The sequence below is a fragment of the Dendropsophus ebraccatus genome, chromosome 15 (genome assembly GCF_027789765.1).
Source record: "Dendropsophus ebraccatus isolate aDenEbr1 chromosome 15, aDenEbr1.pat, whole genome shotgun sequence".
NCBI lineage: Eukaryota > Metazoa > Chordata > Amphibia > Anura > Hylidae > Dendropsophus > Dendropsophus ebraccatus.
The window spans coordinates 22,955,806-22,983,748 of record NC_091468.1 but is presented as its reverse complement, the minus strand read 5'-3'; the positions used below and the strand labels follow the sequence as shown (position 1 = coordinate 22,983,748).

The window sequence follows — 27,943 nt, the reverse complement described above, 5'->3', positions numbered from 1 at the left end:
GCATATTACACAGTTATATAACTTTGTAATGTGCTTCAATTACTGGGAAAAAGTTTTTCATGACACTTGTCCTTTAAATTATTAAACAACGAAAGGGACTTTATTACAAAAAAAATGTGTTTTATTAATTTAATATATTAACTATTAGAGGCATCGGCATTCGGCATTATTGCCGGCTATTTTTTAAGTACTCCGTACGGACCGCCTGTCAATCCACGGCCGTGAATTTGCACAGTTCCGGCCGCAAACAATGGTCTTGTTCATTTTTTACGGGTCAGTTTACGATCGGGCCGTAGGCTCATACATAGTGTGCACTGTGCAGCCGTATATCGTATACTTTCCAGCGTACGCATCAACCTCAAAACGAGCGAATATTCGCGGCTCGCACTACGGCCGTACATATACGTAGTGTGAACATAGCCTAAATCCATTATGACCAATGGAACAATGTTCTTTTCATCATCCCATTATCTCTTATTCATTCCCTCCTATCAGTCTCATTGGGGGTGATAATTCTCTCACACTACAATAGCTTCAGTCCTGATCTGATACCGGTCTCTCTGGTCTGCACCAAGATCATTATAATTACAATAAAGGACATAATGACATTTCTTTACAGACGACTTGTCTAATACTAGATAAGAAGAGCCCCATGCTACTACAGACACTCTTTATTATTGCCCCACTATTAACCCAAAAACCCTATAACACTATATATATATTATTATTATTATTATTATTATTATCTTATTTTATAGCCCTTTAAATCAACTTAAAAGTATATAGTCAAAAAGTTCTTTATTAAAATATTTACAAAATACAAATAAAACATCATCTATAGGTAAAATACAAATAAAACAATACAAATGGCAATAAAATAAAATTTGCACAATTTTTTAGCAATCAATATGAAGACAACTCGTAAGGAACGTACTGTTCACACTGAGGAAAACAGGCGGAATCCCTGCTGGGGACTGTGCTCGGAATCCCGCAGCCTCAATTTTATGTATAGGGTGTCTCCACTCTCCGCAGCTCTCTGCTTTCTTTGAGCGATAAGCCGCGAAGAGTGGAGGCGTCCTAAACATAGCAGTAAGACATTGAGGCAGACGGGATTCCGAGTGGAGTCCGTGTGGGGGATTCCACTCGAAACTTCCGCCTGTTTTCCTCAGTGTGAACCTACCCTGAAGATGGATTTGTTCACATTGCGCTTGTTTGCAATGCTTTTAGAAGGCACAATTAATCATGCAGCTGGGCATGTTCACACAACGTAATATTTAAGTTAAGAACGGACGCTGATTGCAATGGAATCAGCCTGCATTCTTTACCACAGGGGGCGGCATTGCATTGAAGTCAATGCAATGCTGCCCGCTGTGTTCACACATCATTATGTTAACATCCATTCTTTAGATATATAAAAAAATGTAACTGCCTATTATTTCCGGACGCTGTTCAGTGAACAACGTCCAGAAACAATCACTGTTCACACAATGTCAGCCGCACATTACATTGAAGTGAATGGCTAATTGATTTGAGGGCACATCCAACAGTGCCCGCAAATCAATACTAGAAAAAAGAAAAGTACCTACAGCCAATACGGCAGTATCGGCTGCAGGAACTTCCTAAATGCAGGCCAGCGGCCGTCAGTTTATCAGCGTCCGTTGCCATGCAATGGACGCTGTTAAACCAAGTGTGAACATAGCCATACACAAAGATGTGTGGCCAATAGCGTTAAATTTTAAAGAAGACAATGGAGATACATGGAAGCTTTTGAAGAACACCTCATCCCTACCATGTTTTTAGCTCCATGAGGACTTATCCATTCACAAGCAGATGGCGGAGGAGATGCTTTCCTTAGAATCCGACCCGGACTCTGGAGATCGATCACTAACACCAGAATCGGAATCAGGAGAACTCTGCTCGTAGAAGTCATCCTCCATGCTTGACATCTTATAAGGAAATTGAGCTGTGAAAGGATTTATTCCATTTGGACCTCTGGATTCAGAAGACATTGGGATGGGTGGGATTTTTATGTTCATGTCCGGTGTGATGGTCTTGTTGGGTGGGATGGAGTTGAAGTCGGCCATGAAGTTGAGCTGCGTAGGCATTTGGTTGGGCCTACAGGTCAGGTCGATTGCCTTGGTGTTCATGGAGTTTATGTTCCTATATGAGTGCTGTTGGTTGTTTCCTTGAGGTCTTTGGTAGTAGGGGTTGGGTGAGACTTGGTTCATCATCATCCTCTCTCGGGGGACAGCACAAGAATATGGAGGGTAAGTCATGGAGTCAACGGGTTGGCGGTACGCGTCATGCTGTAAAGTCATGGGGGGCTGTCCTTGCTGCTGGGGCATCATGGGCTGGGGCTGTTCAGATGGAGTTGGTGTTGGCCCTGTATGCACCTGGTTGACCTGTGGAAGAACATTGGGATAATATACACCCACGTTGTTAAACAGACTCACTTTGCTCTTTTCACGTCTGGCTTTTCCTCTTCTGTTTTGAAACCAAACCTGACAAATGAGAAGAAAATATATATATAAGTGGCAAAGTCTTAACCGAAGCTATAAATGCTTCCATATACCAAAATAGTACACTTGTCATACCTGAATCCTGGACTCGGGGATATAGATGCGTTTGGCAAGCTCCTCTCGGTGATGGATATCCGGGTACATGTTGGTCTGAAAAAACTCCTCTAGGACATCCAGCTGGTGCTGACTGTACACTGTCCTCTTCCTGCGCTGGGATATCGGCCCCTGTTCCAAAGAAGAAGGTGATGTCATCTCCTCCGGCTTCTGGCACTTCAACATCTTTTTGGATGCAGAACTTTCTATAGAGTTTTGCTCAACAATTGCCTGGTCATTTATCTCTTCTGTAGATGTAATATCACAACAAGGTGTTAGAAATGTGCATGGTTTTTGATAGATAGATAGATAGATAGATAGATAGATAGATAGATAGATACATAGATAGATAGATAGGAGAGAGAGCAAGAGATAGATAGATAGATAGATAGATAGATAGATAGATAGATAGATAGATAGATAGATAGTAGAGACAGGAGAAAGCCGCACATCCAAAGTTGCATGAAGCTGGTGCTATACGGAGTCAGTCCCCTGGCTTGGGGATCCCCACACATATATCCAGATATTCCTCAGCACGCCAGCATAGGTGGTAAAAAACGTGATTTATTCCATAAAGTACAAAAGATACAAAAGATGCGACGTTTCGACCTCCTCACGAGGTCATTATCAAGCATGCTTGATAATGACCTCGTGAGGAGGTCGAAACGTCGCATCTTTTGTATCTTTTGTACTTTATGGAATAAATCACGTTTTTTACCACCTATGCTGGCGTGCTGAGGAATATCTGGATATATAGATAGATAGATAGATAGATAGATAGATAGATAGATAGATAGACAGAGATATGTAATAAACAAATGCATAGATATGAGAACGAGATTTGTCTTAAGGTGAGACATAGGAAGTACAGCGGTTGATACATGATAGGAGATAAATAGATAGATAGATAGATAGATAGATAGATAGATAGATAGATAGATAGAAGATAGAACAAACCATAATAAACCTCTCACCTTTCAAGCCGCTTTGCTGGAATTCTTTGTGCATGGGGGTCAGGCTCATCCCCATGAATGGTTCCTGGTGGTCGGAGAAGGTGATTGGGCTGGGCTGGAAGCAGGCCTGGAAGTAGTCCTCAGGGTCTTGGGTATATCCAGCCATGTCCTGCTGGATCAGCTGGATGTCCTCTTGTATCACCTCTGCTACCTGTGTGTCTGTGGAGATGTGACTTGTCCTAGGCTCAGGGGTCTCTGGTTCTTATAGGGGCTTGGAGGGACGTCCCTAATGATCAAAGTAATGAGGTGTGAAATATGTGTGTGAGGCTGGCTGACAGGGGAGGGGGCAGCTAGACACCATTGTTAGCAGGAGAGGAGGGTGAGCCATTATTTCCTGCAGGGGGAGCCCTGGAATACACATCCCTGCAGTGGTGGCACACTTCTTGACATTGTCAAGACAGATGGGTGGAAGAATAAGCTTCATAATACTCCCTAATTGTCCTCTATGCTAATAGCGGTCTAGTTCTGCCTCACTAGCCCAGTCTGAACATAGGATGTGTAGAACAAATACAATATCTAATAGATATTATATAGGTTTGGATGGATTCCGTTTTTCAAGACATCTTTTAAAGCTACAAAGTTAAAATTTTAGCAAAAAAGTTTTTAGCAAATCAAAACTTTTCATGATTTTTTTTTTGCCACAAACTTGTAATAAAAGGTGTCAAACTTTTTTTTTTTTTTTTGCCACAAACTTGTAATAAAAGGTGTCAAACTTTTTTTTTTTACAGTGAAAAAGTAACATTGATTCAGGAGAAATACATTGCTAAAATGGTATCATCAATACATTAAGGTTATTAGCAATATATTTAAGGCTGGGTTCACACTGCGTTATTGCAGTCTGTTTAACGTAAGCATTTTATGGGGGGGAAAAAGCAGATAAAAAAGTATGCAATTGTGTGCCATTGTTTTTTCCAATTACTTCCATTATTTAAACAAAAAAAAACAACTGATGTTTTTTTTCCCCTTTTTTTACCACATTTTTGTGCACATTAAAAGTAACCATTTAAAAACACATACAATAAACGAACTGCAAAAAAGCAGAGTGAATCCAGCCTAACCCAGGTAAGTAAAGCCCCTATTGCTGGGGGGGGGGTGAGTAGAGGAGAAAACAAGCTCGCTTGCTCCTTGTTCCCTGCTCGCTGCTGGTGCTATAACACGCGTCGCCAGCAAGCGGGTAAGTGCAAGGGGGGGGGGGGGGGGCGCGGAGCCTGCCCGGCCGGTCGCTTTCAGTGCTTGAAAATGACGAGGTGAGGTCGTCGAGGCGTCGCACCCCCCTATTGCTTTGCTGTGCTGTGTTGCTATGTTACTTCACTTGCAATAAACCACTTTATGCACTGAATTCTGGATATGCCACGGACTTATGTGAATTGCAGCTAAGAAGAGGTCCTGGGTCAAGACCTACCTCAGGCAATCAATCCATCTGACCTTGGTGTGCAGCTATGTACTTACTACAAAGGATCTAGATAGATAGATACAGACAGACATATATATATATATATACAACGTGACGTATCAATCAATTAAACATCATATGAAAATACATCAAATGACAAAATGCAAAATATAAAAGTAATCACTGTTCACTTTTATATTTTGCACTTTGTCATTTGATGTATTTTTATATGATGTTTAATTGATTGATGCATTGTATATATACATACTCTGAATCTTCACTGTGTGTTGACTTTGGCTTGAAAAAAGTCCATATTGTATGGACAGAACCGTCGCTGCTATTTCTATAAGCAAATAAACCTTCATCACGTACTTTGGATGTGCTGCTTCATCTTTGGATTACAGATAGATAGAAGATATACATAGATAGATGTGAACTATAAGAGAGAAAGAGAGGAGATAGATAATAGATAAATAGATATTAGACAGATAGATTTAATGCTGGGTTTACACGGAACGATTATCGTGCGAATTTGCACGATAACAATCGAATTCGAACAATAATCGTACGTGTAAACGCAGCGAACGATCGAACGACGAGCGAGAAATCGTTCATTTTGATCTTTTAACAGGTTCTTAAATCATCGTTCGTCGTTCGCAAAAAAATCGCTGATCGTTCCATGTAAACAGTCGTTCACTGATTTTTCCTATGTGCAAGATAGGCTTAAGCGATCGGAAAACGAATTTTCTGTACAATATATCGTTCCATCTAAACGCTGATCGTTATAAAAGAAAAATCGTTACTTAGAAATCGTTAATCATACGATTGGGCGAATTACCGCTCCGTGTAAACCCAGCATAAAGGTCCATTTACACAGAAAGATTATCTGACAGATTATCTGCCAAAGATTTGAAGCCAAAGCCAGAAACAGACTATAAACAGAGCTCAGGTCATAAAGGAAAGCCTGAGATTTCTCCTCTTTTCAAATCCAGTCCTGGCTTTGGCTACAAATCTTTGGCAGATAATCTGTCAGATAATCTTTCCGTGTAAATGGGCCCTTAAAAACTGTGATAAATATGGAACAAAACAACAAGAATATGGTAATTACTGAAAACAAGTAATATAAATGTCGAAAGTAGTGAATTACTAGATAAGGTCTGTGGTTTATGCTGCGTTTACACGGAGCGATAATTCGCCTGATCGTACGATTAACGATTTCGAAGTAACAATTTTTTTTTTAATAACAATCAGCGTTTAGACGGAACGATATGTCGTACGGAAAAATCGTTTTGCGATGGCTTAAGCCTTTTTCGCACATAGGTTAAATCGGTGAATGACTGTTTACACAGAACGATCTGCGATTTTTTTTTGCGAACAACTAACGAGGATTTAAGAACATGTTATAAGATCAAAATGAACGATTTCTCGCTCGTCGTTTGATCGTTCACTGCATTTACACGTACGATTATCGTTCGAATTCGATCGTTATCGTGCAAATTCTAACGATAAAGGTTCCGTGTAAACGCATCATAAGATGTAACAATTACCACTGACAACCTGAATGATTTTATATTCGAGAGTCGTGTACACACCAAGTTTCTGATCACTCATCATCACCAGTTTAATAGGAATTATTTTTTAGAGAAATTGTTACAACCCCCATTTGGCCCCTTCATAGAGAAGTGTCAGCGTCCAGACAGCTCTACAGGATTACAAGGGGTCTGAGGAGAGGTGTGTGATGTCCTTTCACAGGTGACAATAAGACATTTCAAGACACAATTGCCGTCTCCTCTGTCATCAGACATCACACCTCTCCACCATATCAATGTGTTAGAGACAGAGCAACACCCTAATCCACAGACACTGGACGGTCTCCATGTTAGCATCTACTAACTAACAAGGCCCGAAAACCAGGCCTGGTTACCCATGGCAACCTGTCAGGCCCAATAGTTCTGTTAGATTATTATGATATATGAAATAGCCTCACTGTATACTAAAGCTGACCCAAAGTAATGGTGCGTTCTGTCCTTACTGACCACCTTATCCATGAGTGTATATATATATGAACAAAGCCTCCCACTGCCCTCTAATGTAAAGCAATGACTGATGCTACATGAGCTCTAAGATGATCATTCTTCAATGTATGTACAGCAGCATTACCAGCAGAAGTATAAATAGGACATGATGGTTGGGGGCCAGTCATACAGATTTAAAGGTGAAAAAAGAAAAAATAGGAGGGCACTCACCGTTAAAATTTAACTTTTATTTCGTATCTTTAAAAGACATCCTTCACAATCACGCCGGAGCTGGCGTCCTCGTACCTGACCGAATGGATGTCTTTTAAAGATACGAAATAAAAGTTAAATTTTAACGGTGAGTGCCCTCCTATTTTTTCTTTTTTCATATTTTGTGTGGAACTACTTCTACTTAATTTCCCTAACAGGAGTGAGCACCACCGTAAAACAAAACATACACATTCCTTCGTTTGCACCATATATATTTTTCTGTATTCTAATGTGAACTATATGGTAGTGCCAGCTACGTTATCTCACGTGTAGTTATACAGATTTAAAGGGGTTGTCCAGCGAAAATCTTTTTCTTTCATATCAACCGGTGTCAGAAAGTTGTATAGATTTGTAATTTACTTCTATTGAAAAATCTTAAGTCTTCCCATACTTATTAGCTGTTGTATGTCATGCAGGAAATGTTTTATTTTCAGTCTGACACAGTGCTCTCTGCTGACATCTCTGGCCGAGACAGGAACTGTCCAGAGCAGGAGAGATTTTCTATAGGGATTCATAGAAAACCGAGACAGAGTTCCTGTTTCGGCCAGAGATGTCAGCAGAGAGAAGTGTCAGACTGAAAATAAAACATTTCCTGCAGGACATACAACAGCTAATAAGTATAGGAAGACTTGAGATTTTTCAATAGAAGTAAATTACAGATCTGTATAACTTTATGATATCAGTTAAAATGAAAGAAAAAGATTTTAGCTGGACAACCCCCTTAAGTGCCCAGTTTCCCTGCAGCGCCACCACAGGCAAAATAAAGCATTGCAGAGGGCCCATTCACGTCAGTAGGCAATGCAGTTCCTCCCGAGTAAGGGATGCTCTTGGTATGTGCTCTCTATTGTGGCTAAGATATGAGGGTCCTGAAAATGGGATCCTTCAAATATTAACTAGGCAGGATATGCTATGTTATACCCCATATAGTGTAGGGCTCTGTGATAATTTCTCATACAGTGATCCATGCACCTTTAAGGACACACTGGTCAGATTGGCTTATCCTCAATTAGAAATGTTGGCATCATTTTGCAGTTTGTTTCCAAATCTAAAAATTCTGCAGTGACATTACTTTCTATTACCCATTCCCCCCATCATGTCCTAAGCTGGCATCTTGCCTGCACCCCCACGGAGCTGAGAGTACCCCCCAAAGCAAAGAAAACTGAAAGAGATGTCATGTGAGACTTTATGTATGTGCACTGAAGATCTAGCATGAGATCACATGATATTGTATATAATAAACTGCACAGTCAGGCATCACATGAAGCAACACATGATGAGTGACAACCATTGTGCAGGGGTTTCATCACAAGCTTTCCATTTTTAGTGTTGGGGCATGTTCTGATACATACACATAGGGGGACATTTATCACAACTGGAGTACACCAGTCTTAAAGGAGAAGTCCGGCAAGTTTTTTTTTTATTAAAGTATTGTATTGCCCCCTAAAGTTATACAAATCACCAATATACAATTATTACGGGAAATGCTTATAAAGTGCTTTTTTTCATGCAATTATTACTGCATCAAGGCTTCACTTCCTGGATAACATGGTGATGTCACTTCCTGGATAACATGGTGATGTCACTTCCTGGATAACATGGTGATGTCACTTCCTGGATAAAATGGTGATGTCAAGACCCGACTCCAAGAGCTGTGCGGGCTGTGGCTGCTGGAGAGGATGATGGCAGGGGGATGCTGAGGGACACAGGGCACTGGAGGGACACTGAGCATCCCCCTGCCGTCATCCTCTCCAGCAACCACAGCCCGCACAGCTCTGGGAGTTGGGTCGTGACATCACCTTTTTATTCAGGAAGTGACATCACCATGTTATCCAGGAAGTGAAGCCTTGATGCAGTAGTAAGTGCAGTGAAAAAAAGCACTTTATAAGCATTTCCCGTAATAAGTGTATATTTACTATACTATACTATACTAAGGCGTAATTTTTTGTCATTATAAATAATGTTATAGCGACTCATATAAAAAGAAGGTGGATACTAGTTTATGGTTTGAGAATTATATTTAATAAAAAAAAGTGTGTTTTAGTGATTTCTTTTTAGGCTGGGTACACACTGCGTTATTCCTATCCGTTTTTAATTGGTTAATTTTAATGTACAGAAAAACAAAGTCAACCCTATTTTTGTTTACGTTAAAAAACAAATCCATTTCAATCTGCTTTTTTTATATTAAAAGAATGGAAAAACGGATCCAAACAGATGGCACACAATTGCATCCATTTTTTTCCATCCATTTTTTCCATAAAATGTATACGTCAAACGGATAGGAAAAACGCAGTGTCATTTTAATGTACTGGCTGGATTTTTTGTTCTTTGATTATATTCTATTGTCATATATAGTACCTATATATAGGTATCAGGGCTGTGACTGTGTATTAAACGCAATGGCAGGGGTACAGTGCCTTCAGGATCGGCATGGTATACATAGTCATCATCAAGGTGTTATAGCTGCTGATACGTTCTAGTTATGTTCTGTTTTGCTCTTTAACACTTAGATTGTATATATATATATATATAATATAGGAATACTCTGACTGTGACTCACACCAGAATATCCATGTAACAGCCAGGCATTGAAAACAATAGCCTCCAGCACTGAAAGGGTAAACTAGTGTCAGACTTTATGTTCCTGGCAAACTACAAGACCAGACAATCACTGAATGTGGATTGGGATGATGTTTAATGAGATGTTTTACATCAGGACAAGTCTTTTGATCTGGGGTTTTCACACATACTAAGGTTCAAGACACAAGAGGTTTCAGACATTACAAGACTAGTGAAAGATGTAGTGTCATTCCAAGTGTAAAGTAGTCCTAAATATACAGCATATAATCCACATAAACAGCAACATACATTACATTACTTATCCTGTATTATACTCCAGAGCTGCACTCACTATTCTGCTGGTGGGGTCTCTGTGTACATACATTACATTACTTATCCTGTATTATACTCCAGAGCTGCACTCACTATTCTGCTGGTGGTGTCACTGTGTACATACATTACATTACTAAGCCTGTACTGATCCGAAGTTACATCCTGTATTATACTGCAGAGCTGCACTCACTATTCTGCTGGAGAGGTCACTGTGTACATACATTACATTACTTATCCTGTACTGAGTTATATCCTGTATTAGGGTGCGTGCACACTACGGAATTACCATTGCCATGTCAATTCTTTTGACGGAATGCGGAATCCGCCCGTGCACAGAATAGTGTCTATGGCACGGGCGGAAATGCGCGCTGCCGCGTGCGGGGACGAGCAACGGAATACGCCGCGGGTCATACGCGGCAATTCCGTAGTGTGCACGCACCCTTATACTCCAGAGCTGCACTCACTATTCTGCTGGTGGGGTCACTGTGTACATACATTACAATTATTATTATTATTATTAATAATAATAATAATAATAATAATAATAATAATAATAATAATAATAATAATAATAATAATTAATTGATATAGAATAGAATTCTATTATGTTGTTCTCCTGGTGACCGGCAGGGGCGCTCTTGCCATTCTCCACTGTCAGTTCTGACTGCACTGCGCGGCCACGAAGCTGGGCTTGGCGCATGCGCTTGGAGGCCTTCCCGGCGGAGGTGACGTGCGCGCCCCCGCTTCGCTGGGAGAGTGGAGCCGGAAGTCGGGACGTGGCCGGCGCTGTGAGCGGGGGGAGGATGGCGGTGGTGAGCAGCGCAGAGCGCCTGGAAGTCTCCATAGACGGGCTGACACTGACGCCGGATCCTGAGGAGCCTGCCGGCGGGGAGAGGGGTCCAGAGGCAGAGGAGCAGAGCCGAGAGCCGCCGCCACAGGATGACATGGAGGCCCAGAGCATGGAGCAGCGCTGGGGCTTCAGCCTGGAGGAGCTCTACGGTTTGGCCCTCAAGTTCTTTAAAGGTAAATGACATTTATGACTGTGGTGGTTCCTGTGCCCCCCAGTGAGTGATGCTGCAAGCCATAGATGGTGGCCTGAAGGGATAATAGTGAACCCTATAACACTGCCCCCCTGAGGAAGGCGAACCCTATAACGCTGCCCCCCTGAGGAAGGCGAACCCTATAACACTGCCCCCCTGAGGAAGGCGAACCCTATAACGCTGCCCCCCTGAGGAAGGCGAACCCTATAACGCTGCCCCCCTGAGGAAGGCGAACCCTATAACGCTGCCCCCCTGAGGAAGGCGAACCCTATAACGCTGCCCCCCTGAGGAAGGCGAACCCTATAACGCTGCCCCCCTGAGGAAGGCGAACCCTATAACGCTGCCCCCCTGAGGAAGGCGAACCCTATAACGCTGCCCCCCTGAGGAAGGCGAACCCTATAACGCTGCCCCCCTGAGGAAGGCGAACCCTATAACGCTGCCCCCCTGAGGAAGGCGAACCCTATAACGCTGCCCCCCTGAGGAAGGCGAACCCTATAACGCTGCCCCCCTGAGGAAGGCGAACCCTATAACGCTGCCCCCCCCCCTGAGGAAGGCGAACCCTATAACGCTGCCCCCCTGAGGAAGGCGAACCCTATAACGCTGCCCCCCCCCTGAGGAAGGCGAACCCTATAACGCTGCCCCCCCCCTGAGGAAGGCGAACCCTATAACGCTGCCCCCCCCCTGAGGAAGGCGAACCCTATAACGCTGCCCCCCCCTGAGGAAGGCGAACCCTATAACGCTGCCCCCCCCTGAGGAAGGCGAACCCTATAACGCTGCCCCCCCCTGAGGAAGGCGAACCCTATAACGCTGCCCCCCCCTGAGGAAGGCGAACCCTATAACGCTGCCCCCCCCTGAGGAAGGCGAACCCTATAACGCTGCCCCCCCCTGAGGAAGGCGAACCCTATAACGCTGCCCCCCCCCTGAGGAAGGCGAACCCTATAACGCTGCCCCCCCCTGAGGAAGGCGAACCCTATAACGCTGCCCCCCCCTGAGGAAGGCGAACCCTATAACGCTGCCCCCCCCTGAGGAAGGCGAACCCTATAACGCTGCCCCCCCTGAGGAAGGTGAACCCCATAAAGCTTGTAGAACTAGAAGTAGAGTGAACCACATGCTGGGAGTTGTAGTCTCACAGCTTAGCCCTACACATACACCCAGTATAAAAGTAGAGTCTGTAATCTGGAGCAGAATTTCCCCCACACCGCTCAGCTCTGCTGTGTTGTCATGTGTCATTGTTACTAGTGACAGCGCGTAGTGTCAGCTCATTCATTCTGCTGCTTCCTTCCTCATTCCTCCACACCTCAGCCACCTCATCAGTAGGATGCAGCACCCTCCCAGCACTCACCTGGGAGGAGCCGGCAGACGCCACCTGTAACTTATAATAGTCACTTAGGGTCCGTTCACACGTACAGGATCTGCAGATATCAATGTAACTAATGGAACACAGCACTGAATCTGCTGCAGATCCTGTGTCTGAATGGACCCTTATACTGTAATAGTATTTACTTGTAAAATCTAGAATCTTACAATTTTGAGGTTTTTCGCTCTGATCTAAATGGTTTACACACCTAATTCTGCTGTACGGTGACACACCTGACGCTGCCGCATAGAGACCCTGCGCACACCTGACGCTGCCGCATAGAGACCCTGTGCACACCTGACGCTGCCGCATAGAGACCCTGCGCACACCTGACGCTGCCGCATAGAGACCCTGCGCACACCTGACGCTGCCGCATAGAGACCCTGCGCACACCTGACACTGCCGCATAGAGACCCTGCGCACACCTGACGCTGCCGCATAGAGACCCTGCGCACACCTGACGCTGCCGCATAGAGACCCTGCGCACACCTGACGCTGCCGCATAGAGACCCTGCGCACACCTGACGCTGCCGCATAGAGACCCTGCGCACACCTGACGCTGCCGCATAGAGACCCTGCGCACCCCTGACGCTGCCGCATAGAGACCCTGCGCACACCTGACGCGCCCGCATAGAGACCCTGCGCACACCTGACGCGCCCGCATAGAGACCCTGCGCACCCCTGACGCTGCTGCATAGAGACCCTGCGCACCCCTGACGCTGCTGCATAGAGACCCTGCGCACCCCTGACGCTGCTGCATAGAGACCCTGCGCACCCCTGACGCTGCTGCATAGAGACCCTGCGCACCCCTGACGCGCCCGCATAGAGACCCTGCGCACACCTGACGCGCCCGCATAGAGACCCTGCGCACACCTGCCGCTGCCGCATAGAGACCCTGCGCACACCTGACGCTGCCGCATAGAGACCCTGCGCACATCGGACACTGCCGCATAGAGACCCTGCCGCATAGAGACCCTATTCATAAGATTCCTGGATCTGCAGTACTGGGGCAGACCACTATCTTTGCTCATCCTGATAGTCCTGTTTCATTGTAACTTAGCAAAAATAAATCAGACTCATGCCTAAGGGGTTGTTATCAAAGACCTTGGTGACACCACGTCTGGTCAGTGACTGTGTAATTTTGGAATGTCTCTGTGTACTAACAATGGGACTCCTCAGCCATGCCACCAGCGTCCGTGATGACATGGTCCCTTATATCACAGTCCCTCAACCTCTGTCTCTCCAGCTGTTGCAAATCTACAAATACCATCATGTTCTCATAGCTGAAGTCTATCAGGGCACGATGGGAGTTGTAGTTTTGCAATAGCTCTGCTGGCAAGGCATGATGGCTCTATGGCTGCTGCAAAAAAACTGCAGCTCCCAGCATCCCTTGGCACTGTGCTTTGCTGAGCCTTTGAGTCTGGTACAGGGAGGGTCACTTGGGCATCGGTAATGTAATTTGAGGGCCATACACTACATGGTTCCCGCACTTAATGTTATGCTGTACGCGGCGGTGTGGGCTGGCAGCACCCACGGCAAGTAAAAACTCCCCAATCCCCAGTGGTGCCCTGGTAGCTGTACTTGCCCCCCCCCCCCCCCAAAAAAAAATCCTCAGTGGTGTACTGGTAGCTGTACTTACACCCTCCGCCCAAATCCCCAGTGGTGTCCTGGTAGCTGTACTTACTACCCCCCCCCCCCCCCCCCCCAAAATCCTCAGTGGTGCCCTGGTAGCTGTACTTACATCCCCCCCAATCCCTTTTGATAGCCAAAGCCTAATAAAAACAACAAACAATCAAATGACATAATTTCGGAGATGACGTGTGCCGTTCTGGCCTACAGGAGCTGGTAAGCACCGCACTCTCCTGTGTCTGGCAGCTGCCGCACTCAGTTATAATGTGTACGGCACCAGCGGACACAGGAGAGGAGGTTCCTCACCCCTGCTATAGAGTATGGAGGATAGTGATACATGGCAGAAAGGGCCGGTCTCTTATCAACTAAGATAACTCACTGACATGTCACACACCATCTAATAGTATCTGCCCCACTATAGTCATAGACTGCATCCTCTATACCAGGGGTGGGGAACCTTTTCCATGTCGAGGGCCGGTCGGGCATTAATAAAATCATTCGAGGGCCGCATACTGTGTGCGGCAGTTAGTAGCGGGGGTTTGCAGCACATGGGGCAAGGCAAAGTATTGTTCCTCCAGTGCCCCTGCTATTTTAGTTAACCCCCAGTGATGCCCCTTGTAGTCTAGTTAACCCCCAAGTCATGTCCCTGGTAGCCTAGTTAACCCCCCCAGTGATTCCTCTGGTAGCCTAGTTAACCCCCATCAGGCATGTCCCTGGTAGCCTAGTTATCACCCCCATCAGGCATGTCCCTGGTAGCCTAGTTATCCCCCCCATCAGGCATGTCTCTGGTAGCCTAGTTATCACCCCCATCAGTCTTGTCCCTGGTAGCCTAGTTATCACCCCCATCAGACATGTCCCTGGTAGCCTAGTTATCACCCCCATCAGGCATGTCTCTGGTAGCCTAGTTATCACCCCCATCAGACATGTCCCTGGTAGCCTAGTTATCACCCCCATCAGACATGTCTCTGGTAGCCTAGTTATCACCCCCATCAGGCATGTTCCTGGTAGCCTAGTTATCACCCCCATCAGTCTTTTCCCTGGTAGCCTAATTATCACCCCCATCAGGCATTTCCCTGGTAGCCTAGTTATCACCCCCATCAGTCTTGTCCCTGGCAGCCTAGTTATCACCCCCATCAGTCTTGTCCCTGGCAGCCTAGTTAACCCCCAAATAAAAAAAAAATAAACATCCCTCTCACCTTTCCTCCGTTCCCACGCTGTCCAGGTCCTCTTCTGTCCCAGGTCCTCTGTGCTGGTCTTCTCCTGCAGGCGGCACGCGCTGAAATGACGTCATCGCGCGGCCCGCAGGAGACTGAAGACACGCGCCGCTCTAGTGGGGAAGAAGCCGGCACAGACAGCATCCTCCTGTATCCGGCAGCTGTCAAAGACACCGGAGGATGCTGTGTATGCCGGCTTCTTCCTCCTCCAGAGCGGCGCGCGCATCACAGGGGAGCTGCGGGCCGCATCGGGAGGTCTCAGGGGCCCCCCCCACCCCTGCTCTATACTAATACTACACCACCCAGCAGAGCCAGCACATCCTCTATACTGCACCACACAGGACACATCCTCTATACTACACCACACAGGGGGACACATCCTCTATACCAGTGTTTCTCAACCTGCGGTACGCGTACCCCAGGGGGTACGCGCCGCAGGCTGAGGGGGTACGCCGGGAGGTGGGGGGAAAAAATATTTTGGGTGCCGGGACACTGCTATCACCCAGCAATGTCCCGGCACCTGTCCCCGCCGCTTCTCTCATATCCTTCCCCCAGCAGCCTCACCAGCTTTCTGTACAGGACATGGTGAGGCTGCTGGGGGAAGGATGAAGTCCGAGGATACAAACCAGCAGCCTCTCAACTCACTGTCTCTGAGGCCCTGCTGGTCCGGCCGCCTGCGGGGACATCAGCCTGCCACCGCCGCATCTCCTCTCCGCCGGGTCACCTTAGGCAGCCTGTTCGGGATTCGTCCCCAGGCTGCCGCATATCCTGCTGGAGCCCCCGGCTGGACGCTGCAACCCGATCCGGGAGCCTCACGCTCTTCCCCCGCGGCTCCCGGATCGGGTTGCAGCGTCCAGCCGGGGGCTCCAGCAGGATATGCGGCAGCCTGGGGACGAATCCCGAACAGGCTGCCTGAGGTGACCCGGCGGAGAGGAGAGGAGATGCGGCGGTGGCAGGCTGATGTCCCCGCAGGCGGCCGGACCAGCAGGGCCTCAGAGACAGTGAGTTGCGAGGGGGTAGTGGTGCTACCCCGCCCGCGGCTCCTGCAGTAGATTGTGGACCAGGATATGGGGCGCCCCCCATGTCCACCTGCCGCCGCTTCTCCCCGGTCTCCCCTACGGCTGACGCTGCTTCTCTCCGGTCAATCAGTGGTTTGTAGACCGGGAGATGGGGCCCCCCTCGTCCTACAATTGACGCTGCTGCCTGTGGAAGTGGGGGGCCCCATCTCCCGGTCCACAATCCACTGCAGCAGAAGCCCCCAGCGCACCACTACATCATCACCTCTCTCCCCCCTCCACCTCCTCTCTACCCCCATCATCACCTCTCTCCCCCCTCCACCTCCTCTCTACCCCCATCATCACCTCTCTACCCCCATCATCACCTCTCTACCCCCATCATCACCTCTGTACCCCATCATCACCTCTGTACCCCCATAATCACCTCTCTCCCCCCTCCACCTCCTCTCTACCCTCATCATCACCTCTGTACCCCCTCCACCTCCTCTCTACCCCCATCATCACCTCTCTACCCCATCTTAACCTCTGTACCCCCATCATCACCTCTCTCCCCCCTCCACCTCCTCTGTACCCCCATCATCACCTCTTACCCCCCCCTCCACCTCCTCTCTACCCCCATCATCACCTCTCTACCCCCATCATCACCTCTGTCCCCCCTCCACTTCCTCTCTACCCCCATTATTACCTCTGTACCCCCATCATCACCTCTCTACCCCCATCATCACCTCCCTACCCCCATCATCTCCTCTGTACCCCCATCATCTCCTCTGTACCCCCATCATCTCCTCCCTACCCCCACCACCTCCTCTCACCCCTCATCACCCATCACCTTCTCTCACCCCCATCACCGCTCTCCTCCTCTGTCCTCCTCTCTCCCCTGTCTTCCTCTCCCCCCTTCACCTCCTCTCTCTTCCTCTCCCTTCTTCACCTCCTCTCTCCCCTGTCTTCCTCTCCCCCATTCACCTCGTCTCTCTTCCTCTCTCCCCTTCACCTCCTCTCTCTTCCTCTCCCTTCTTCACCTCCTCTCTCTTCCTCTTCCTTCTTCACCTCCTCTCTCTTCCTCTCCCTTCTTCACCTCCTCTCTCTTCCTCTCCCTTCTTCACCTCCTCTCTCTTCCTCTCCCTTCTTCACCTCCTCTCTCTTCCTCTCCCTTCTTCACCTCCTCTCTCTTCCTCTCCCTTCTTCACCTCCTCTCTCTTCCTCTCCCTTCTTCACCTCCTCTCTCTTCCTCTCCCTTCTTCACCTCCTCTCTCTTCCTCTCCCTTCTTCACCTCCTCTCTCTTCCTCTCCCTTCTTCACCTCCTCTCTCTTCCTCTCCCTTCTTCACCTCCTCTCTCTTCCTCTCCCTTCTTCACCTCCTCTCTCTTCCTCTCCCTTCTTCACCTCCTCTCTCTTCCTCTCCCTTCTTCACCTCCTCTCTCTTCCTCTCCCTTCTTCACCTCCTCTCTCTTCCTCTCCCTTCTTCACCTCCTCTCTCTTCCTCTCCCTTCTTCACCTCCTCTCTCTTCCTCTCCCTTCTTCACCTCCTCTCTCTTCCTCTCCCTTCTTCACCTCCTCTCTCTTCCTCTCCCTCCTTCACCTCCTCTCTCTTCCTCTCCCTTCTTCACCTCCTCTCTCTTCCTCTCCCTTCTTCACCTCCTCTCTCTTCCTCTCCCTTCTTCACCTCCTCTCTCTTCCTCTCCCTTCTTCACCTCCTCTCTCTTCCTCTCCCTTCTTCACCTCCTCTCTCTTCCTCTCCCTTCTTCACCTCCTCTCTCTTCCTCTCCCTTCTTCACCTCCTCTCTCTTCCTCTCCCTTCTTCACCTCCTCTCTCTTCCTCTCCCTTCTTCACCTCCTCTCTCTTCCTCTCCCTTCTTCACCTCCTCTCTCTTCCTCTCCCTTCTTCACCTCCTCTCTCTTCCTCTCCCTTCTTCACCTCCTCTCTCTTCCTCTCCCTTCTTCACCTCCTCTCTCTTCCTCTCCCTTCTTCACCTCCTCTCTCTTCCTCTCCCTTCTTCACCTCCTCTCTCTTCCTCTCCCTTCTTCACCTCCTCTCTCTTCCTCTCCCTTCTTCACCTCCTCTCTCTTCCTCTCCCTTCTTCACCTCCTCTCTCTTCCTCTCCCTTCTTCACCTCCTCTCTCTTCCTCTCCCTTCTTCACCTCCTCTCTCTTCCTCTCCCTTCTTCACCTCCTCTCTCTTCCTCTCCCTTCTTCACCTCCTCTCTCTTCCTCTCCCTTCTTCACCTCCTCTCTCTTCCTCTCCCTTCTTCACCTCCTCTCTCTTCCTCTCCCTTCTTCACCTCCTCTCTCTTCCTCTCCCTTCTTCACCTCCTCTCTCTTCCTCTCCCTTCTTCACCTCCTCTCTCTTCCTCTCCCTTCTTCACCTCCTCTCTCTTCCTCTCCCTTCTTCACCTCCTCTCTCTTCCTCTCCCTTCTTCACCTCCTCTCTCTTCCTCTCCCTTCTTCACCTCCTCTCTCTTCCTCTCCCTTCTTCACCTCCTCTCTCTTCCTCTCCCTTCTTCACCTCCTCTCTCTTCCTCTCCCTTCTTCACCTCCTCTCTCTTCCTCTCCCTTCTTCACCTCCTCTCTCTTCCTCTCCCTTCTTCACCTCCTCTCTCTTCCTCTCCCTTCTTCACCTCCTCTCTCTTCCTCTCCCTTCTTCACCTCCTCTCTCTTCCTCTCCCTTCTTCACCTCCTCTCTCTTCCTCTCCCTTCTTCACCTCCTCTCTCTTCCTCTCCCTTCTTCACCTCCTCTCTCTTCCTCTCCCTTCTTCACCTCCTCTCTCCTCCTCTCCCTTCTTCACCTCCTCTCTCCCCCTCTCCCTTCTTCACCTCCTCTCTCCCCCTCTCCCTTCTTCACCTCCTCTCTCCCCAGTCTTCCTCTCCCCCATCACCTCCTCTCTCCCCAGTCTTCCTCTCCCCCATCACCTCCTCTCTCCCCAGTCTTCCTCTCCCCCATCACCTCCTCTCTCCCCAGTCTTCCTCTCCCCCATCACCTCCTCTCTCCCCAGTCTTCCTCTCCCCCATCACCTCCTCTCTCCCCAGTCTTCCTCTCCCCCATCACCTCCTCTCTCCCCTGTCTTCCTCTTCCCCATCACCTCCTCTCTCCCCTGTCTTCCTCTCTCTTCCTCTCCCTTCTTCACCTCCTCTCTCTTCCTCTCCCTTCTTCGCCTCCTCTCTCTTCCTCTCCCATTTCACCTCTCTCTTCCTCTCCCCCCTTCACCTTCTCTCTCTTCCACTCCCCCTTCACCTCCTCTATCCTCCTCTTTCCTTCTTTTCCCCCTCAGACCTTACTCTCCCCTTAATCTCCTTGTGGCTCAGAGGCTGGAGAAGAGAGGAAGACCCCTCCCCCCCATGGGCGGATAACGTGAGTATGAATTTTTTTTGTTTGTTGGGGCAGGAGGGGGAGGGTGTAGAATGGTGGGCATTACTATGGGGGCAGGGCAGGAGGCATTATTACTATATGGGTGGGTCATGGAAGGGGATATTATTTTTAATGAGGGATCCTAAATACAGGGATAACCCACACACCTACTCACTTTACAGCGCATTACACCAAACAGCGGAATTATTACTGTATGGGAGCCTATAGGTAGGAAAAAGGGAGGGAAGTTAAAGGAAAACTGTGACGCCTAAGATGTTTGGCAGGTTCTCTGGCAAGAGGTAAATTGTAGCTGCAAGAAATCATCATGGTGGTCTGGGCCAGATGGAGAGGAAAAGGAAAAGTGATATATGGCTACATGGGGAGGTATCTGGCTATAGAAGGAGGTATCTTAACTACATGGGGAGATGTCTGGCTGCAAGGGGGTAGGTATCTGACTACATGGGGGAGGTATCTGACTACATAGGGGGAGGTATCTGACTACATGGGGAGATATCTGACTACATGGGGGAGGTATCTGGCTACATGGGGGAGGTGTCTGACTACATGGGGAGATATCTGACTACATGGGGAGGTATCTGACTACGTAGGGGTGGGTATCTGACTACATTGGGGAGGTATCTGGCTACATGGGGGAGGTGTCTGACTACATGGGGAGATATCTGACTACATGGGGAGGTATCTGACTACATAGGGGGAGATATCTGGCTACATGGGGGAGGTGTCTGACTACATGGGGAGGTATCTGACTACATGGGGGGAGATATCTGGCTACATGGGGGAGAGGTATCTGGCTACATGGGGGAGAGGTATCTGGCTACATGGGGGAGAGGTATCTGGCTACATGGGGGAGGTATCTGGCTACATGGGGGAGGTATCTGGCTACATGGGGGAGGTATCTGGCTACATGGGGGAGGTATCTGACTACATTGCAGAGGTATCTGGCTACATAGGGAGGTATCTGACTACATGGGGAGGAGGTATCTGGCTACATGGGGGGATATCTTGCTACATATAAGGGGTATCTGGCTACATAGGGAAAATATCTGGCTACATAGAAGAAGGCCTCTTGACTACATGGGGGAGGTATCTGACTACATGGGGGAGATATCTGGCTACATAGAAGAAGGCCTCTTGACTACATGGGGGGAGGTATCTGGCTACAGGGGGACATATCCATCTCTGTGGGATATATCCCACCTGCTTCTCTGGCACCCGGTTTACTGACGGCCTGCTCAGCCAATCAGTGCACAGTCCCACCGTAGCCACTGATTGGATGAGTGGGCTGTCAGTGAGCTGGGAGCCAGAGAAGCAGGTGGGAGTACAGGGAGGTAAGTATGATCTGTTAAGGGCCGGCAGCTAATTAGGTAAATAGGCAGCGGCTACATTCTCGCAGCAGATTGAAAATCCTCTGTGAGAATGCAGAGCCATAGGCCATAACAGTACAGAGTATCGCAGTGGATTTTGCTGTGAAACGTACATGTAAATCTACCCCGGGCAATGTTATTAATGGATGGCATCGTTGGGGGTACTCGGCTGGAGCATCTTGTCGCATGGGGGTACTTGGCCTGAAAAGGTTGAGAAACACTGCTCTATACTACACCGCACAGGGGGACACATCCTCTATACTACACCACACAGGAGGACACATCCTCTATATTACACCACACAGGAGGACACATCCTCTATACTACACCACACAGGGGGACACATCCTCTATACTACACCACACAGGAGGACACATCCTCTATATTACACCACACAGGAGGACACATCCTCTATACTACACCACACAGGGGGACACATCCTCTATACTACACCACACAGGAGGACACATCCTCTATATTACACCACACAGGAGGACACATCCTCTATACTACACCACACAGGGGGACACATCCTCTATACTACACCACACAGGAGGACACATCCTCTATATTACACCACACAGGGGGACACATCCTCTATATTACACCACACAGGGGGACACATCCTCTATACTACACCACACAGGGGGACACATCCTCTATACTACACCACACAGGAGGACACATCCTCTATATTACACCACACAGGAGGACACATCCTCTATACTACACCACACAGGGGGACACATCCTCTATACTACACCACACAGGAGGACACATCCTCTATACTACACCACACAGGAGGACACATCCTCTATACTACACCACACAGGAGGACACATCCTCTATACTACATCACACAGGGGGACACATCCTCTATACTACACCACACAGGGGGACACATCCTCTATATACTACACCACACAGGGGGACACATCCTCTATATACTACACCACACAGGGGGACACATCCTCTATACTACACCACACAGGGGGACACATCCTCTATATACTACACCACACAGGGGGACACATCCTCTATACTACACCACACAGGGGGACACATCCTCTATACTACACCACACAGGGGGACACATCCTCTATACTACACCACACAGGGGGACACATCCTCTATACTACACCACACAGGGGGACACATCCTCTATATACTACACCACACAGGGGGACACATCCTCTATACTACACCACACAGGGGGACACATCCTCTATACTACACCACACAGGGGGACACATCCTCTATACTACACCACACAGGGGGACACATCCTCTATACTACACCGCACAGGGGAACACATCCTCTATATTACACCACACAGGGGGACACATCCTCTATACTACAACACACAGGGGGGACACCTCCTCTATACTACACCACACAGGGGGACACATCCTCTATACTACACCACACAGGGGGACACATCCTCTATATACTACACCACACAGGGGGACACATCCTCTATACTACACCACACAGGGGGACACATCCTCTATACTACACCACACAGGGGGACACATCCTCTATACTACACCACACAGGGGGACACATCCTCTATACTACACCGCACAGGGGAACACATCCTCTATATTACACCACACAGGGGGACACATCCTCTATACTACAACACACAGGGGGGACACCTCCTCTATACTACACCACACAGGGGGACACATCCTCTATACTACACCACACAGGGGGACACATCCTCTATACTACACCACACAGGAGGGACACATTCCCTATACTACACCACACAGGGGGGGACATCCTCTATACTACACCACACTGGGGGGGACATCCTCTATACTACACCACACAGGAGGACACATCCTCTATACTACACCACACAGGAGGACACATCCCCTATACTACACCGCACAGGGGGACACATCCTCTATACTACACCGCACAGGAGGACACATCCTCTATACTACACCACACAGGGGGGGACACATCCTCTATACTACACCACACAGGACACATCCTCTATACTACATCACACAGAGGGACACGACCTCTATACTACACCACACAGGAGGACACATCCTCTATACTACACCACACAGGGGGACACATCCCCTATACTACACCACACAGGGGGACACATCCTCTATACTACACCACACAGGAGGACACATCCTCTATACTACACCACACAGGACACATCCTCTATACTACACCACACCACGCAGGACACATCCTCTATACTACACCACACAGGAGGACACATCCTCTATATTACACCACACAGGAGGGACACATCCTCTATACTACACCACACAGGAGGGACACATCCTCTATACTACACCACACAGGGGGACACATCCTCTATACTACACCACACAGGGGGGACACCTCCTCTATACTACACCACACAGGGGGGGACACCTCCTCTATACTACACCACACAGGGGGACACATCCTCTATACTACACCACACAGGAGGACACATCCTCTATATACTACACCACACAGGAGGACACATCCTCTATATTACACCACACAGGGGGACACATCCTCTATACTACACCACACAGGGGGACACATCCTCTATACTACACCACACAGGAGGGACACATCCTCTATACTACACCACACAGGAGGGACACATCCTCTATACTACACCACACAGGAGGGACACATCCTCTATACTACACCACACAGGAGGGACACATCCTCTATACTACACCACACAGGAGGGACACATCCTATATACTACACCACACAGGAGGACACATCCTCTATACTACACCACACAGGAGGACACATCCTCTATATTACACCACACAGGGGGACACATCCTCTATACTACAACACACAGGGGGGACACCTCCTCTATACTACACCACACAGGGGGACACATCCTCTATATACTACACCACACAGGGGGACACATCCTCTATACTACACCACACAGGAGGACACATCCTCTATATACTACACCACACAGGGGGACACATCCTCTATATACTACACCACACAGGGGGACACATCCTCTATATACTACACCACACAGGGGGACACATCCTCTATATACTACACCACACAGGGGGACACATCCTCTATATACTACACCACACAGGGGGACACATCCTCTATATACTACACCACACAGGGGGACACATCCTCTATATACTACACCACACAGGGGGACACATCCTCTATATACTACACCACACAGGGGGACACATCCTCTATATACTACACCACACAGGGGGACACATCCTCTATACTACACCACACAGGGGGACACATCCTCTATACTACACCACACATCCTCTCTACTACACCACACAGGGGGGACACCTCCTCTATACTACACCACACAGGGGGGACACCTCCTCTATACTACACCACACAGGGGGACACATCCTCTATACTACACCACACAGGGGGGCACATCCTCTATACTACACCACACAGGGGGACACATCCTCTATACTACACCACACAGGGGGGCACATCCTCTATACTACACCACACAGGATGACACATCCTCTATACTACACCACACAGGGGGACACATCCTCTATACTACACCACACAGGGGGACACATCCTCTATACTACACCGCACAGGACACATCCTCTATACTACACCACACAGGGGGACACATCCTCTATACTACACCACACAGGAGGGACACATCCTCTATACTACACCACACAGGGGGACACATCCTCTATACTACACCACACAGGAGGGACACATCCTCTATACTACACCACACAGGGGGACACATCCTCTATACTACACCACACAGGGGGACACATCCTCTATACTACACCACACAGGGGGACACATCCTCTATACTACACCACACAGGGGGACACATCCTCTATACTACACCACACAGGGGGACACATCCTCTATACTACACCACACAGGGGGACACATCCTCTATACTACACCACACAGGGGGACACGTCCTCTATACTACACCACACAGGGGGGGACACATCCTCTATACTACACCACACAGGGGGACACATCCTCTATACTACACCACACAGGGGGGACACATCCTCTATACTACACCACACAGGGGGACACATCCTCTATACTACACCACACAGGGGGACACATCCTCTATACTACACCACACAGGAGGGACACATACTCTCTATACTACACCACACGGGGGCACATCCTCTATACTACACCACACAGGAGGACACATCCTCTATACTACACCACACAGGGGGACACATCCTCTATACTACACCGCACAGGAGGACACATCCTCTATACTACACCACACAGGGGGACACATCCTCTATACTACACCACACAGGGGGACACATCCTCTATACTACACCACACAGGGGGACACATCCTCTATACTACACCACACAGGGGGACACATCCTCTATACTACACCACACAGGAGGACACATCCTCTATACTACACCACACAGGGGGACACATCCTCTATATACTACACCACACAGCGGGGACACATTCTCTATACTACACCACACAGGACACATCCTCTATACTACACCACACAGGACACATCCTCTATACTACACCACACAGGGGGACACATCCTCTATACTACACCACACAGGGAGACACATCCTCTATACTACACCACACAGGGGGACACATCCTCTATACTACACCACACAGGGGGACACATCCTCTATATACTACACCACACAGCGGGGACACATTCTCTATACTACACCAGATATGCCTTCTTTGGTCAGGTATGCCCCTTGTAGCCAGATATGCCCCCTGCAGCACAGAGCAGGAGAACAACCTACAGTGTTCTGGCACCAAAAGCAAGACTTTTTTTTTTTCTGTAACACCTGCTCTTCATACCCTCTGTGGTACATGTACTGCAGGTTGAGTAATACTGCTGTATACTACCCCATTTATTGCTGTAGATTATTGACAGTCTTTTGCCTGTGGACATCAATAAAACCATTTTCATCCATGCAGGATTAATGGCGTGTCTTGCTGTAGACATTAGCAGGTTGTTCCACTTCACCAGGAAATAATGTGATTGTGCTTTTATAGCAACCAAACAATAGTAAATTCCTTGGAGCGCAGTAGGAACATTAGACCCCAGTAGTACATTGACCTATAGGGTCGGGTCTATCACTTGATGAACTTTATGCAATGACTTCTCTAGAATTATGTTGTCTTTGTGTTTGCTCCTTTAGCTATGTCCTTTAAAAGGTAACTTGTCACCCTGGGAGAGTGGGCCAAACCCACCCCACCCCTGGATAAAGCCCCCCATACTTACCCCCTCCTGCAGGTCCCATTCCCGATCCTGTCGCAGAGACAAAAACACTGCTCCTTTGCATTCTCATTATGCAAATGAGCAGAGATGAATCCATAAAACTCATCCCTGCTCATTCGCATAATGAGTGTGCAAAGAAGCAGTGATTTCCCGGTGGCAGGAGGGGGTAAGTATGGGGGGGGCTCTATCCAGGGGTGGGGTGGGTTCGGCCAGCTCTCCAAGGGTGACAGGTTTCCTATAAAGTGTCACCATCAATATAACTAAATGCAGCTATACTTACTGTATCCAGGTTCAGTCTCCTTAAGGCAGCTATATAACAGCTATAACAGCTATACTTACTGTATCCAGGTCCAGTCTTCTGAAAGCAGTTATATGACAGCTATACTTACTGTATCCAAATCCAGTGTCCTGAAGGCAGCTATATAACAGCTATATTTACTGTATCCAGGTCCAGTCTCCTGAAGGCAGCTATATAACAGCTATACTTACTGTATCCAGGTCCAGTCTCCTGAAGGCAGCTATATAACAGCTATACTTACTGTATCCAGGTCCAGTCTCCTGAAGGCAGCTATATAACAGCTATACTTACTGTATCCAGGTTCAGTCTCCTGAAGGCAGCTATATAACAGCTATACTTACTGTATCCAAGTTCAGTCTCCTGAAGGCTGGTATATAACAGCAATACTTACTGTATCCAGGTCCAGTCTCCTGAAAGCAGTTATATAACAGCTATACTTATTTTTGTCCTGGTCCAGTCTCCTGCAGGCAGCTATATAGCAGCTATACTTACTGTATCCAAATCCAGTGTCCTGAAGGCAGCTATATAACAGCTATACTTACTGTATCCAGGTTCAGTCTCCTGAAGGCAGCTATATAACAGCTATACTTACTGTATCCAGGTTCAGTCTCCTGAAGACAGATTTGGAGTCTTTTGCCGGTTTAAAAAAAACAAAAAAAAACTAAACACTGGAAGTCTTAGGCTTCTGCGCTCACAGAGAAGGCAGCCCTTGCCCTAAGCTGTTCATACATTACCTTTCCACCCTCAGGGAAGAGATCAGAAGGCAGGAGGATACCGGGAGGGTGTAAAGGTAATGTATGAACAGCTCAGAGCAAGGGCTGCCTTCTCTGTGAGCTCAGATGTCTGGGACTTATGGCCCTCTTTCACAGGTCGTCTAGAGGAGCAAACGAGCGATCTCAGCACTCGTTTGCTCCTCGTTCCCCGCTCGCTGCCGCCACTATTCACCGCGGCAGCAGCGAGCGGGTGAGTGCGGGAGGGGCAGCGGGGAGCTGTGTGTGTGTGGGGGGGGGGGGGCTGCCTGGGTGATTGCTGATTGTCCGGGCAGCCCATATTCAACGGAGCGCCGGCAGCAGATCGTTGCTGTATCGTATCAGTCGCTTGTTTTTCAACATGTTGAAAAACAAGCGACTGCAACGATCAGCCATCATGAACGATGTCGGCTGATCGTTGCACTCTATTCCACGGGACGATTATCGTCCT

The 27,943-nt window shown here is 48.4% G+C and overlaps 2 protein-coding genes across 2 annotated transcripts in view; one reads left to right on the top strand and one right to left on the bottom strand.

Annotated features, from left to right (window-relative positions):
• Window positions 1-1,689: 1,689 nt before the first annotated feature.
• On the bottom strand, window positions 1,690-5,434 carry LOC138774366 (homeobox protein Mix.2-like). Its single transcript, XM_069955152.1, has 4 exons — window positions 5,391-5,434; window positions 3,587-3,851; window positions 2,595-2,860; window positions 1,690-2,501 (listed from the first exon to the last, which is right to left on the bottom strand). Exons 2-4 carry the CDS (start codon window positions 3,729-3,731, stop codon window positions 1,821-1,823), a joined length of 1,092 nt encoding a protein of 363 aa, XP_069811253.1. The 5' UTR covers window positions 3,732-3,851; window positions 5,391-5,434; the 3' UTR covers window positions 1,690-1,820.
• Window positions 5,435-10,920: 5,486 nt separating this feature from the next.
• ACBD3 (acyl-CoA binding domain containing 3) overlaps window positions 10,921-27,943 on the top strand; it is a 36,660-nt gene continuing 19,637 nt past the window's right edge. Inside the window, exon 1 of the mRNA XM_069954977.1 lies at window positions 10,921-11,215. Coding sequence (XP_069811078.1) covers window positions 10,996-11,215 — 220 coding nt within the window. The 5' untranslated portion in view covers window positions 10,921-10,995. The remainder of the gene's footprint in view (window positions 11,216-27,943) is intronic.